This window comes from Ursus maritimus, unplaced genomic scaffold, assembly GCF_017311325.1.
Source record: "Ursus maritimus isolate PB19 unplaced genomic scaffold, ASM1731132v1 scaffold_7, whole genome shotgun sequence".
NCBI classification, from domain to species: domain Eukaryota; kingdom Metazoa; phylum Chordata; class Mammalia; order Carnivora; family Ursidae; genus Ursus; species Ursus maritimus.
In genome coordinates this window covers 25,206,338-25,217,852 of record NW_024426885.1, presented here as the reverse complement: position 1 = coordinate 25,217,852, position 11,515 = coordinate 25,206,338, and the positions used below count along the sequence as shown (strand labels likewise).

Below are 11,515 nucleotides of genomic sequence, written 5' to 3'. Positions count from 1 at the left end.
TTTATACTAAGAAAAACTTTATCAAAAATTTGAGTATTTAAAATAAAGCGAGAGGCATATGTTGGAGGCATCTTCCTGGCTGAGCGCTGCTGAGCCAGGTACCATATGCAACCATGCATACGTTAACTGCACGATATCCTGTACCAGGCGTGTGCTGGTGGGTTTCACTGTCACCTGGCTCTGCGGCCAGGGCTGCCCAGCCTTGGAGTCCCACCAGGAAAAGGTCGTCCACATCATAGGTAATGAGGGACCAGTTCTGCGCAAGGGTCTTTTCTCCAAAGCTGTTGACCGAGTGGTCAGTGGCAGCGGGAGAGGCCATTTCTTCGGGTCTGAGAGCCTTCCCGTCGGAGTGGACCCCATTGTCTGCTAGCTCTCTCCACACCCCAGGCTACTTTGTGATCCTGGCTCCTGGCCCGTTTCCCCAAAGCGTGAAAAAATCATCCCCTCCTGAAGCCGCTGTGAGCAGGCAGTGGAGTTCAGTTCGAGGCCAGGTACCGCCCCTTGCGGAGAGTGTGGGAGCAGGAGCCCTAGGAGGCGAGCGGGGCCATCTCCATGGTTTCTGGTGCCATCCCGTTGCCCGCCAGACCCTGGGCCCACTTGTGCAGGCGGCTGTAGAGCGGGAGGCCCTGGTTCTCGCGGTACAAATAGACGCCGGTGATGGCGTTCCACTGCGGCCGAGGCTGTGTGCCCTCGATCGGGAACCTGGCGACCAGCTCCTCGTCGTCCTTGTTGAGCGCCACGAAGCCGAAGAAGCGGCGCACGTTGCTGGCGGCCAGCACGCGCGAGTGCACCTCGGCCGTGCGCCGGAACAGCTGCTCCTCGTTGGTGCGGTACTGCGCCCAGTAGGCCTCCTGGCGGTAGCCGAGCGGCGAGCAGTAGTGCTTGAGGCACTTGGTCAGGAACACCAGGACGGCCACCACGCCGATGAGCAGCCACCCAAAGAGCTGGCCAGAGAAGGGGCAGGTTTGAGGAGGGGCGAGGAGCGGCCCGGACCCTCGGCCGCCCAGGAGCACGTCGGCCTGGCTGGTCGGGGGCCTTGGGCTGGGCTGGTGCTGGGCCACCCCCCGGAGAGCGGGTTCTCCCGCGCTGAGGGGAGCTGGCCCTTCCGGCTGTGATTCCCCTTCGTGCTCGCTCCCCGGAACTCACGTGCTCTGCTTTTTGTTTTTGTGTTCTAGAAAACCTTGTGCTCCTTCCCGTCTCCCGCTTGCCCGGCTGCCCTAAGTGAACGCTCCCAGCTGCGTGTTCTGCCCAGGCCTCCGCCCTTGCCGTCCGTCCCCGACTGACTTCTGCTCCCTCAGAAGTGAGCCCCAGCGGCCGCTAGGATCAGGGCAGCAGAGCAGCCGCCGCTTCCTAACTGCACACCCCTTCCTCGCTCGGGGGCTCCCTGGTGGCAGCAGCACCTGGGGCTGACTCGGAGCTGGGCTGGGGTCCTTCTGGGGATGGGAACACGTCTACTAGCTGACGGGCAGATGTTTCATGAGCTTACAGGGGCTCGTGCTCCATCTGGGAGACGTAGGGGCTTAATCCGTGGGGGGATCAAGGCTCAGTCTGAGCCAGAAGAACATTCCTTCCCTTAATGTTTAAAACTTGCCTCACCAAGTCCTAACCCACAGGTTACCCAGCTCAGATGCCTGATGCTGATGATCTAGTGCTTTCCTGGAGACACACCCCCGCCCCCCGCCCCCGCCACGCGCCATTGCCTGGGGAAGAGGAAGAGGAGCTTCCCTTTGCACAGCCTTACCTGGGACTCGTACTTGAGCCTGCGGGTGACTTCCTCCCGGAAGCCCGACAGGTCGGCAGGGCCCTCCCCGCAGGGGAACCTGGCCAGGATTTCTGCCGCATGGGCTGGTGGGAAGCCCTTCTCCCCGGCTGTGAGGGAGGAGGGGTCCACGAACTCGCTGAGGGCGCAGACGTAGGCCTCGCCGCGCAGCAGGGAGATGACAGACCAGGTGACTGGGGCCACCGCCGCACGGCCCAGGATGGAGCTGAGGAGGAGGAAGTTGGGGGCAGCCGAGCAGTTCTTGGTCCTCCGGTACTGGCACTCGGCCACTAGGTTCCAGGTATGGTTGTTGAGGATGACCCCGATGAGGAAGAGTGCCAGGGCGGGCACACCGATGGCTGTCAGCCCGTACAGGTAGTTCCGGGCAGGCGAGCAAGGGCAGTGGAAAGCCACCACGGAGAACAGCTCCTGACTGCCCACTGTGCCCAGGGCCACCAGCCCGTTAAAAATCATCACGTCCTTGCTCTTGAAAAAGAGCGATAGGAAGCGGAAGTTCTCCGCAATCAGGGCTGCCATGGTGACAGGTCAGAGAGGAGGGGACCCACGGCAAGGGTGGGGGCGGGGGAGACGGGGGTCAGCAGTTCCTGACGGGACTAGGAGGGAGTGCAGGCTGGTGGGCATCCGAAGGCAGGGCAGGGTCTTGCCATTTTATGGTGCTTCCTGTGGAATAAATAGTAGACGCCTGATAAATGTTGGCCTTTGAAAACTGAAAGGAGTCGAAGGGATCCTGTATGGCCAGGCTAGTGAGAAAGGAGGAGACCTGGGGAGCCCTGGGGCCTAGGGGACGTGGTAGCCACTGCTCACTGAGCTCCCACTAGGTGTCAGGGGCTTTCCATCCCTCATTGCCCATCGTCATGAGCCCACGTGGGGCTGTCATATCCCCAGTGTGTGTAGACGAGGTGGAGGCCTCCTGGAGCTGAGGGGCTTGCCAGGGTCACATATAAGCGGCGGCGCTGAGACTCAGGCTCAGGTCTGTCTGCCTCAGGCACTTGGGTTCTCATGACTCCCACAAGCTTCCCTTGAAGTCAGAATTAAGGATGGCCCTGTGGCACGGGAATTGGGGTTCTGGGTTGTGCTAGTGTGCTGAGGGACCTAGGACTATTTGGGGGGGTGTTGTCCTCCAGGCTTCTAGCCCATGGGCATCACAGCTGGAGTGGGTGTCCCGGGAGATAAGGGTCTTGGGTTTGACTCAGTGATGTGGGGTGGGGGGGAGGAAGGAGCCTCTGGTCAGTGCTGAGCGAGGCACAGTGTCCCTGGAGTTCATGGGAACTTTTCATTTTGGAGACCTCAGAGTCTAGACTGGTTTAGGAGATCCTCGCTCTCAACATACTTCATGACTTTTCTCTGGGTCTGTGTCCTTATCTGTGAAGAGAGGATAAATAGTTCGGGCCCCTGGTCTCTCCGTAGGGATGCTAGAGGGGAAAGAAAGGGAATAAATACCTGAGATCCTCCATCTCACCCTGTCAAGGCTTTAGGGTGGCTCCCAGAGGTGAGGCAGTGGGGGCGATTCTCCTTCCTGCCAACATCAGGAAACTAAGGCCCGAAGAGGAGAAAGTGCCTCGCCTGAGGCCATGTTAGTACGGAGGTGTCTGGGCAGGACTTTTGAGCCTGACCTAAGGAGGCTTGGGAAGTGGACGAGGGTGGGTCGAACCAAGTGAGTCCTCTGTTTTCTTGGTCTCCTGCCCTTGCTCTGTGCTCATCCATGAGAGCCCCGGCCAACTTTCCCTTCCCCACCCATTACCCTTTCCCTATCTAGCAGCCTCCCAGGGGGCTGCCCAGCCTGCCAGTGACAGGGAATGGAGGCTAAGGCTCGACCATCCCCACCAGCCCATCCACAGCATGCTCGGCCATGGTCTGGGCTGCAGCCGTGCCAGGAAGTGGCCGCGGCCTTGGGCTCCCTTTCTAGGCCCCACCCACACCAGCAGAGAGACAGGCCAGGGTGTGGCCCGTGTCCTCCCCATCTGGGGGATGAAAAACAAAAGTCTACAGCCAGAAGAAGCCAGGAATGGAGGGATAGGGTAGGCAGCAAACAGAGGTGGGGAGACCTGCCATATTTCCTTCTGTCTCTGCCAGTGCTGCCAGATGGGCCGGGCAGAGCTTGGTGACCACGTGGGGAGCCAGGGGGAGGAGGGATCTGACTCTTCCTCCCACTCCCAGGTCAGGGGCTCCATCCCATTCCCTAGGAAAGAGTTAGTCATGTTGCCAAGGCTTAGTGGGTTAAAGGCAGGCTTCTCTCTTCCTCTTCCCCTCTTGGCTTCAGGGCTTCTCATGAGATTTCGTGGGGCCCTGGGTTCATAAACTGCCCAAAGTGGGGTACAAGATATCTGAGCACAGAGGGTGGTGAGCTGAGGAAGAACCAGGCCGTCATCTGAGACTACTGGGCCTGTCCCGTAGGCCAGGGAGGGGTCGCAACTGGGCTTGGGTGGGACCTCCAGCAACAGCAGTCAGGACAGAAGACAGGACAGGCTGGGAGAGGGGGGCACCACTGTCCTTGCCCAGAGTGAGGAGCCTCAGTGAGGGGCCTTTCTCCCCAGGACAATGCCTCTGTGCAGCCTTGAGCAGTCCTGCCATGCTCCCCATCGCCTGGCGTGGCCCAGGGAGGGGCCCTTCCTTACCTGGGGCCAGCTGCGGCGCCAACCAGCGGCTCCAGCCTTGGCGGGGCGGCCCCCCAAGTGCTGCCGGTGGTGCGCTCCGCGGACTCCCTCGTGCTTTCTTCTGTACCGGAGCAGGGAGCCTGAGACCAGCGGGGCCTGGGGCTGGTGATGTTTTCAACCCCGGTGCTTTTCTTCTGCACTGGAGCAGGGAGCCTGAGACCAGCAGAGCCTGGGGTCGGTGGTGTTTTCAAAGTTTTAAACTCCAGAGAAGAGGAGGAAACAAGCAGGATGGAACTCATGCAGCGGCAGTGGAAAAACAGCCTCCCTCCGGCGCCAGGCAGGGGAGGGCGGGCAGAGAGGGCGGTGCAAGAGGAGAGGAAGTTGGGCTGCCTGTTCGGCGGCAGCAGCGCTGGCCCGTGCCTGGCCTTGCCTGCCCTCCCGAGCCAGCTGCACACCAGTGGGACCAGTTCAGGGGCCAGGCAGGGGGGCCTTCTAGGACATCCTGCCTGGGCCTGCCCTCCCTGCCAGTTTCAGGAGCACTCCCCATGCTTGACTCCTGCTGGACCCCAGCAGGGTTGGAGGGGAGGGTCATGCCGTCAGACTGATGCTGAGCCCTAGCAGGATCCACAGGACAGGGCCTCCCTGCCTTGTTCTGGCTCTTCTCCCTCAGAGCCATCCTGCCCCTGCCAGTCCTCCTCTCCACCGCTGACTCTTCTGTCCATGCTTCAGCTGACTCCCCAGGTACTGCTTCAAATCTCAGGAGGGCTGGCAAGTGATTCTCTGAGGCCCTGTGGGCAGAGCTCTGGGTGGTGGGTGGAAATGACAAGGAGGCAGGTTGCTGAAAGAACCCCTTTGTTACCATCAGAGCTGCCCAGCCTGTCCCAGAAAGTGGTCATGAGCTCCCCATCTGTGGGAGTGTGCAAGCTGAGGCTGAAAAGCATGGGTCAAGAATGCTAAAGGGGAGAGCCCTGTCCAAGGACAGGTTAGATGACCCTATGATTAAGGGAGAGACCCCCCCCCCAGCCTCTGTCAGCTTTGTAATGCTTGTGGTTCTAGGACCATGGAACTGCTGAGTGCCATGCTGGCCTCCCTGAGCTGTGCTTGTCCATGGGCAGGAATGAAGGGAAAGGACCCGTGTTTATTATTCAGATCCTACCATGTGCCAAACACCACTCCACATTCTTCCTCCAAAGTTACCCTCCTTTATTCTCACCACAATTCTGAAATGTAGGTCTTTTTAAGATCTATTTTACAGCTGGACACACTGAGGTTTGGAGGGATTTGGTGAGGTCTTATAGCTCTAGTTCGTGAACCCCAATCTGCCTGACTCAAAGCTTTGCTCTTTGCTTGACATTGGACCTCCCGATATCGTGGGCTGGCTTGTCCCACTGGAAGCCCCTCCCCACCCACCAACACAGACCTGGTCTCTCCTCCTTTGAACTCTCTGCATTCAAGGCCTAGATGAAGTCCCACCCCCAGAGGAGCCCCCCAGCATCCTCCAGCCTCCTCGGCCTGCAGGGCTCATCCTCCTCCCCAGTAATGGAAGGAATGCAGACCAGGTCTCAGGAGTGGGATTCAGGGAAGAAGAGATGGGACGAAGGGAAATCATTAAAGCAACGTTGCAGGGATCAAGATCAGAATCAGTTAGGTGAGTGGGGCTTACATCTTCCTGGCCCTCAAGTCCCTCCTTGACAAGGTGGCTTCAGGTCCTCATGTCGCCCTCCCCTCATGTGTAGGGAAGGAGGATAAGCCCTCGGGTTCAGGAATCTACAAACACATTAGCCACCGTGTACCTGGTGCCTGTTCTGGCCACGAGCTTTACACACTTCACCTGTTTCCTGATTTCAACAACCGCATCAGGTAGGTGCCCTCATTCCTGACGTAGATAAGGAAACTGAGGCACAGAAAAGGAAACAATTGGCCTGAGGGACACTGTAAGTGGTAGAGCCAGCATTTGACCCGGTTCTCTCTCACTCTGGAGTCTGAGCTGTTTCTACTCTAGGCAGCTCCCCCACCCCCAACTCCTCCACACTCATCCCCACCTTAGGCTGAAGCCTCTTAGCACTCTGGAGCTCCCTCCCCAGGGCCAGGGGTTTTGAGAAAATGGGAGGATATCAGCTTCTCTTCTAAATGCCTGAGCTTTGGGGAGGTCTGATCTCCCCCTGAGACTTGGATGTGAAGGAGGTGTTCAGGTTGTCTCCAAGGAGCCCTCCAAGGGAGGGTTATGGTCTGAATGTGTCCCCCGAGATTCATGTGCTGAATCTTAACTCCCCAGGGGGATGGGATGAGGGGGTGGGGCCTTTAGGAGGAGCTTAAGTCAGGAGGGCAGAGCTTCATGAATGGGATCAGTGCCTGGAAAAGAGGCTCCAGAGAGTTCCCCTGTCCCTTCTACCTGTAAGGACACAGCGAGAAGGCCCCGGCTTTGAACAAGGGAGAGGGCCTCCATCAGACCGTGACCATGCCAGCGCCATGATCTTGGACCTCCAGCCTCCAGAACTATGAGAAGTAAAGTTCTGTTGTTGCTAACGGACTCAGTCTGTGGTATTTCGCTGTAGCAGCTCACATGGCTAAGACAGGAAGACTTCCGTGCTCCGGACTAAGTAAGTGCACGGTCCACTTGACAAGTGTTTGAGTGGCCTCCATGGTGACCAGGCATTCGGGCTTCTCTCTGCTCCTCACATTCCATCATGTGAGGCTGTGGGCCGTGTCTTCATGGCCCACTCGCAGCCTCATCTGGGAGATGGACCAAACACAGAGGATTCCTGCTTTGTGAGACAGCCTGACGCCCTCCCACTCCCTGAGTCTCGAGCATAAGGGAACGGAGATCGTAAAAATTCACAGGAAGGGTGGCTGTAGGACCTGAGAGGAGATAGTGAAGCAGGGATGAAGGGGCTGGGGAGGGGCTGGGCAGGTGGGATCTTGTCCAGCCCAACCCCCACCTTCCAGTAATGAACCCTTCTGACTAATACTGCTATGTCACAGCTGGCGGATTGATGTCCCCTTCCGGCTCCAAATTTCCTGCCTCAATGGGCGGGTGAATGCCTGGGCATGTGGGTCTGTCCCTTCCTTCCACCCAGCACCGGCAGGATTCATTTTTCTGTCCGGTTTGGGGGGTCTGAGGCCTCTTCACTTGCCCACAGCTCACACTCTGCTGACGTAGGTGGCCACCTCCTTGCGTGGAGGCCGGGGCCCGCCCCCCGCCCAGCCATTGCCCATCAGGGGCTCCTCCTGGCCCAGCCGCAAGGGCGGCTTGCACGTGTGCCAGCTCGCCAGCAGCCTGTTCATGGTGCCTTGATCTGTGACGCCGCGCAGCTTCTCCCTCTCCTCTTCAGCCCCATCCGCGGTCCCTGGGGCAGCCGAGCCAGCAGGGGCCGTGGCCAGCGCCCCGTGGGCATGACCCAACTCCAGGTCATGGTTCATGGCTTCGAAGAACTGCTGGATGCAGACCTTGGCGAAGGCCTTGGCGTGCTCCGTGCATGTCTCATCGAAGAGCTTGCGCTCGATGTCGATATAGTGGGACCAGTACTTGCTTTTGAGGAAGGCGGCCTGTGTGAAGCAGGGCCGCACAGAGCGCACGACGAATGCCAGCAGTGTGGTCAGCAGCACGAAGGACCAGCCCAGGGCCTGCAGGGGAGAGGGGAGGGAGTTGGCTGGCATGGCTCTCCAGCCTCCCAAGCCTGTCTACACCCCCCCCCCCAAAGCGCTCTCTCTCACGGCCTTTAGGGAAAAGAGCGCTGACTGCACAAATGACTTCCCTCTTGGCCTCCATTTCCTTTTCTGTCCAATGGGCATAGATACACCATCTCACAGAAATGAGATCCTGTGTGGAAAATGCCCCACGTGTAGGCCTGGCACTAATACACAGGAGTTAACTGGGCAGACCTTGGAATTAGGCTGCCTGGCTTTGGACCCTGTCTCCAGTCCTTCCTAGTTGACCAGGAGCAAGGTATCTGACTTCTCTGTGCCTCAGTTCCTCCACCTAGAAAATGGGGTTGTTGATAGTATGTATCTCATAGGGTTTTTGTGAGGACTAAGTGTAATCACAACCAGCACAGTGCCTGGTACATACTTAGTGCTCAGTAACTGTCAACTGCTGTTATTACGTCAATAGGCCCTCACTAACCATGCCTCTTCCTTGACCTCCCAGGACCATAGTGACCCTCCTCTGGCCTCCTCTGTGTGGGCTCTGAGCTGGGCCCTCAAGGGTCACAGAGACAAACCAGACACTGTGCAAACTCCGTGCTGAAGAGCACTAGACGCTTGGGTGCTAGACCCGTTCTGTAATAATTCACTGTCAGGCATTCGGCAGGAGGCTCTCCTAACCGGGGCTTCCGGATCAGCCCCCAGCTGCACAGAGAAGCCTTTGGCCACATCAGGATGAGAGAGGTAGGTAAATGCCTATAATCGGGGTCCGGGGTTTGTGGCCGAGCAGACATGGGCTGGGAGGCCACAGGGCATGTGCTTGGTCTGGGGGAGAGTAGGCATCCCCTGTGCTGGTCGGAGAGGAAACGTGGACCCCGTGGGGCTGTCCTCATGTTTCAGGTAAAGCCGGAAATCTGATTTTTGTGTGAAAATGTCTGGTTTTCCAAAATTGCTACATTGAATTTTAAATTCACTCAGAAGACAAAATATGTCTATAGGCCAGGCAGCCTGTCCTCTGGGGGCCCTTCAGTTCATGATGTGGTGGTTTAAAGGTCAGGCGGAGGGACAGCTGTCCTAAGCCCTGAGGCCTGGCATGATGGCACAAGTGCTCACTGGGAGGAAGTGGTTTGGGAGGGAAGCAGAGCTTGTACATTCAGCGTGACATTCACATGGGGCGTCTGGTGGTGACATGGGCCCCACAGGAGGGCTGGAGCCAGGGAGCCAGGGGTCTGCACTTGCCAGAGCAGGTGTTCCTCCAGCATTGCAGGCCTGGCCCTGCCCCTCCCCTGACAGCCCCTGGTTCATCTGCTGTAAGGACCTGTACTGCTGCTTCCTCCCCCTGCTGGCTGCCTGGGGGCTTAGATGGGGGAGGGTCCAGAGGGGCAGAAAACAAGGGAGCGGGGCTGGGGAGGACCAAGCTCCGGATTTCTCTGTCAGTGGGCCCTCCAGCCCTGTCTTTAGGGCACATCCCAATAATGCATCCCCCCCACCCAAGCCCTCCCTTCCAGGGGCACCAGGACCCTCGGGTCCCACTCCCTGAACAGGGAGGCACCTGCTGGGGGCATTTGCCAGGGAAATGTACCCAAATGGCCCAGCCACCCACCTGCCTCACCACTGCCCCAGCCTGGAAGAAGAAAAGGATGCAAATACAACAGGCTTCGCTCAGGATGGAGAATGTGGGGCTGGCTGAGTTGTTGGGTCCACTCTAGGGACCTCGAAACAAGACACAGGCCTCTGGACTGAGGTCGCCACAGCATTTTTTTCAGGTGGCACAGAGCCAGGGAAGACACACCGCTCTGCCTTCAGAAGCCCTGGCCTCAGTTAGGAAAACATGCCCCTGCCCCAAAAAGCTCCATCCGAGGGGGAGCCCCAGCCCGGTCTGGGGAGCTCCCATCTATCGGGGAAACGAGGCTGTGCCCCGAGGCAGCCTCGTTTCAAGAGGTGGGGGATGGGACCTTGCCGGAGGGGCGGTCCGGTCCGGGAGGGGAGACCGGCCGAGGCCACGCCGCCCCCTCACCTGGGAGATGCAGCGCAGGTAGCGCACGGCCACATCGCGGGCCAGCAGCCAGTCGCCGTCGTAGATGTCAGGGCAGGGCACCCGGGCCAGCAGGCGGGTGAGCTCGGGCGGAGACAGGCCAGGTGCCAGGCTGCCATTGCCCAGCACGCTCACGGGCACAGCCGTGCAGAAGGCACAGAGGAAGCACTTGCCATCCAGCAGGGTGACGGCCACCCAGACGACAGGCGCGATGAGGGCGCGCTGGGCCATGGAGCAGAACATGTAGCGTAGCACGGCGGGGTCCTTGGCCCGGCGGCCCGGGGGCCGCTTCCACTCTTCGGCCAGCATGGACACGTTGTTGTTCAGGACCAGGCCGAGCAGGAAGAGCACGAGGGGCGGCGCCAGCAGGATGCCGGCGCTGTAGGCCGCGTTGTAGCCCGGCAGGCAGGGGCAGTTGAAATCGAAGGCGGAGTACATCTGGGCGCTGGCCAGGGCCATGATGCCGCAGATGCCGTTCATGAAGGACTCCTGGTTGGACTGAAGGAACTGGAAGATCATCCGGAACTTGTCCATGGTGCCCCTGCGGGGCCCGGTGGCCTCCTCCCACCTCGCCCCTGCTTCAGGATGGCCCCCGGGGCCCGCTCTGCCCACGGGGTGCCCGCCGCATGGCTGAGATGGGCCGAGCTCAGGGCAGCGGCTGAGGTCACTGTCTCTTTGAGAAACCTTCTAGTCAGCGGCTGGCTGTGCGGACACAAGTCAGCCAATCCTGTGGGTGCAGCCAGGGTTCTGCCCCTCCCCGCCCCTCCCCTCCTGGGCTTCTCTCTCCACGGCTGCCTCTGGCACCGGGAAACCACGAGGGCCCCACCTGATGGAGACCCCTTCTCTGTGGGTGCAGGAGGACGGAGGGGAAGGAGGCTCAGACGCAGGCTGGGAGACACTGTCTCCAGCAGGGTTGGCGTTTGGGAGCATGCAGGACTGTGGCAGGGCCTGCGCTTCTTGACCTTTTCCCCTGCATTCCTAGAAAGCAGGGGAGCCCTCCTCCTCCTGCCCTTCCCAATGGGTCTTTCCTCCATGCTGTATGAGGGTTCATGAGGGCTCTTTCATCAGTTCAGTGATGGTATGATAAAGCAGCCATGACGCTGATGGTGGCGGCTGTAACGGGGGCAGTAACGGTGGTGGGGATGGTGAAAGTGATCGTGGTCCTGACGGCAGGGGTGGAGGTGAAGGTGCTGTTGATGCTGCTCCTGGTGGTGGTGGTGCTGGTGCTGGTGGTGGGGATGGCAATAGTGGTTATGTGGTAGTGGTGGTGGTGGTGGTGATGGTGGTGATGGTGGTGGTGATGGTGGTGGGGATGGCAATGATGGTGGTGGTGATGGTGGTGGCGGTGGTGATGGGATAGTGTTGGTGATTGTGGTGGTGGAAATGGCAGTTAGGGTGGTGGTGATGGTGGTGGTGGTGGTTATGGGATAGTGTTGGTGATGGTGGTGGTGGTGGTTATGGGAT

General features: G+C 59.3%; 2 protein-coding genes across 2 annotated transcripts; both read right to left on the bottom strand.

The window, feature by feature from the left end:
- Window positions 1-4,687, bottom strand: CALHM2 (calcium homeostasis modulator family member 2). Its single transcript, XM_008712076.2, has 3 exons — window positions 4,396-4,687; window positions 1,742-2,440; window positions 1-944 (listed from the first exon to the last, which is right to left on the bottom strand). Exons 2-3 carry the CDS (start codon window positions 2,294-2,296, stop codon window positions 528-530), a joined length of 972 nt encoding a protein of 323 aa, XP_008710298.2. The 5' UTR covers window positions 2,297-2,440; window positions 4,396-4,687; the 3' UTR covers window positions 1-527.
- A 2,828-nt stretch (window positions 4,688-7,515) lies between these two features.
- On the bottom strand, window positions 7,516-10,585 carry CALHM1 (calcium homeostasis modulator 1). Its single transcript, XM_040623854.1, has 2 exons — window positions 10,034-10,585; window positions 7,516-7,998 (listed from the first exon to the last, which is right to left on the bottom strand). Exons 1-2 carry the CDS (start codon window positions 10,583-10,585, stop codon window positions 7,516-7,518), a joined length of 1,035 nt encoding a protein of 344 aa, XP_040479788.1.
- Window positions 10,586-11,515: the final 930 nt, after the last annotated feature.

Coding starts and splice junctions, on each gene's coding strand:
- CALHM2 (XM_008712076.2), bottom strand. CDS start 2,296: ATGGCAGCCCTGATTGCGGAGAACTTCCGCTTCCTATCGCTCTTTTTC. Junction 945..1,741: donor GGCTCAAGTACGAGTCCCAG/GTAAGGCTGTGC, acceptor TTCTCTGGCCAG/CTCTTTGGGTGGCTGCTCAT.
- CALHM1 (XM_040623854.1), bottom strand. CDS start 10,585: ATGGACAAGTTCCGGATGATCTTCCAGTTCCTTCAGTCCAACCAGGAG. Junction 7,999..10,033: donor ACCTGCGCTGCATCTCCCAG/GTGAGGGGGCGG, acceptor TCTCCCCTGCAG/GCCCTGGGCTGGTCCTTCGT.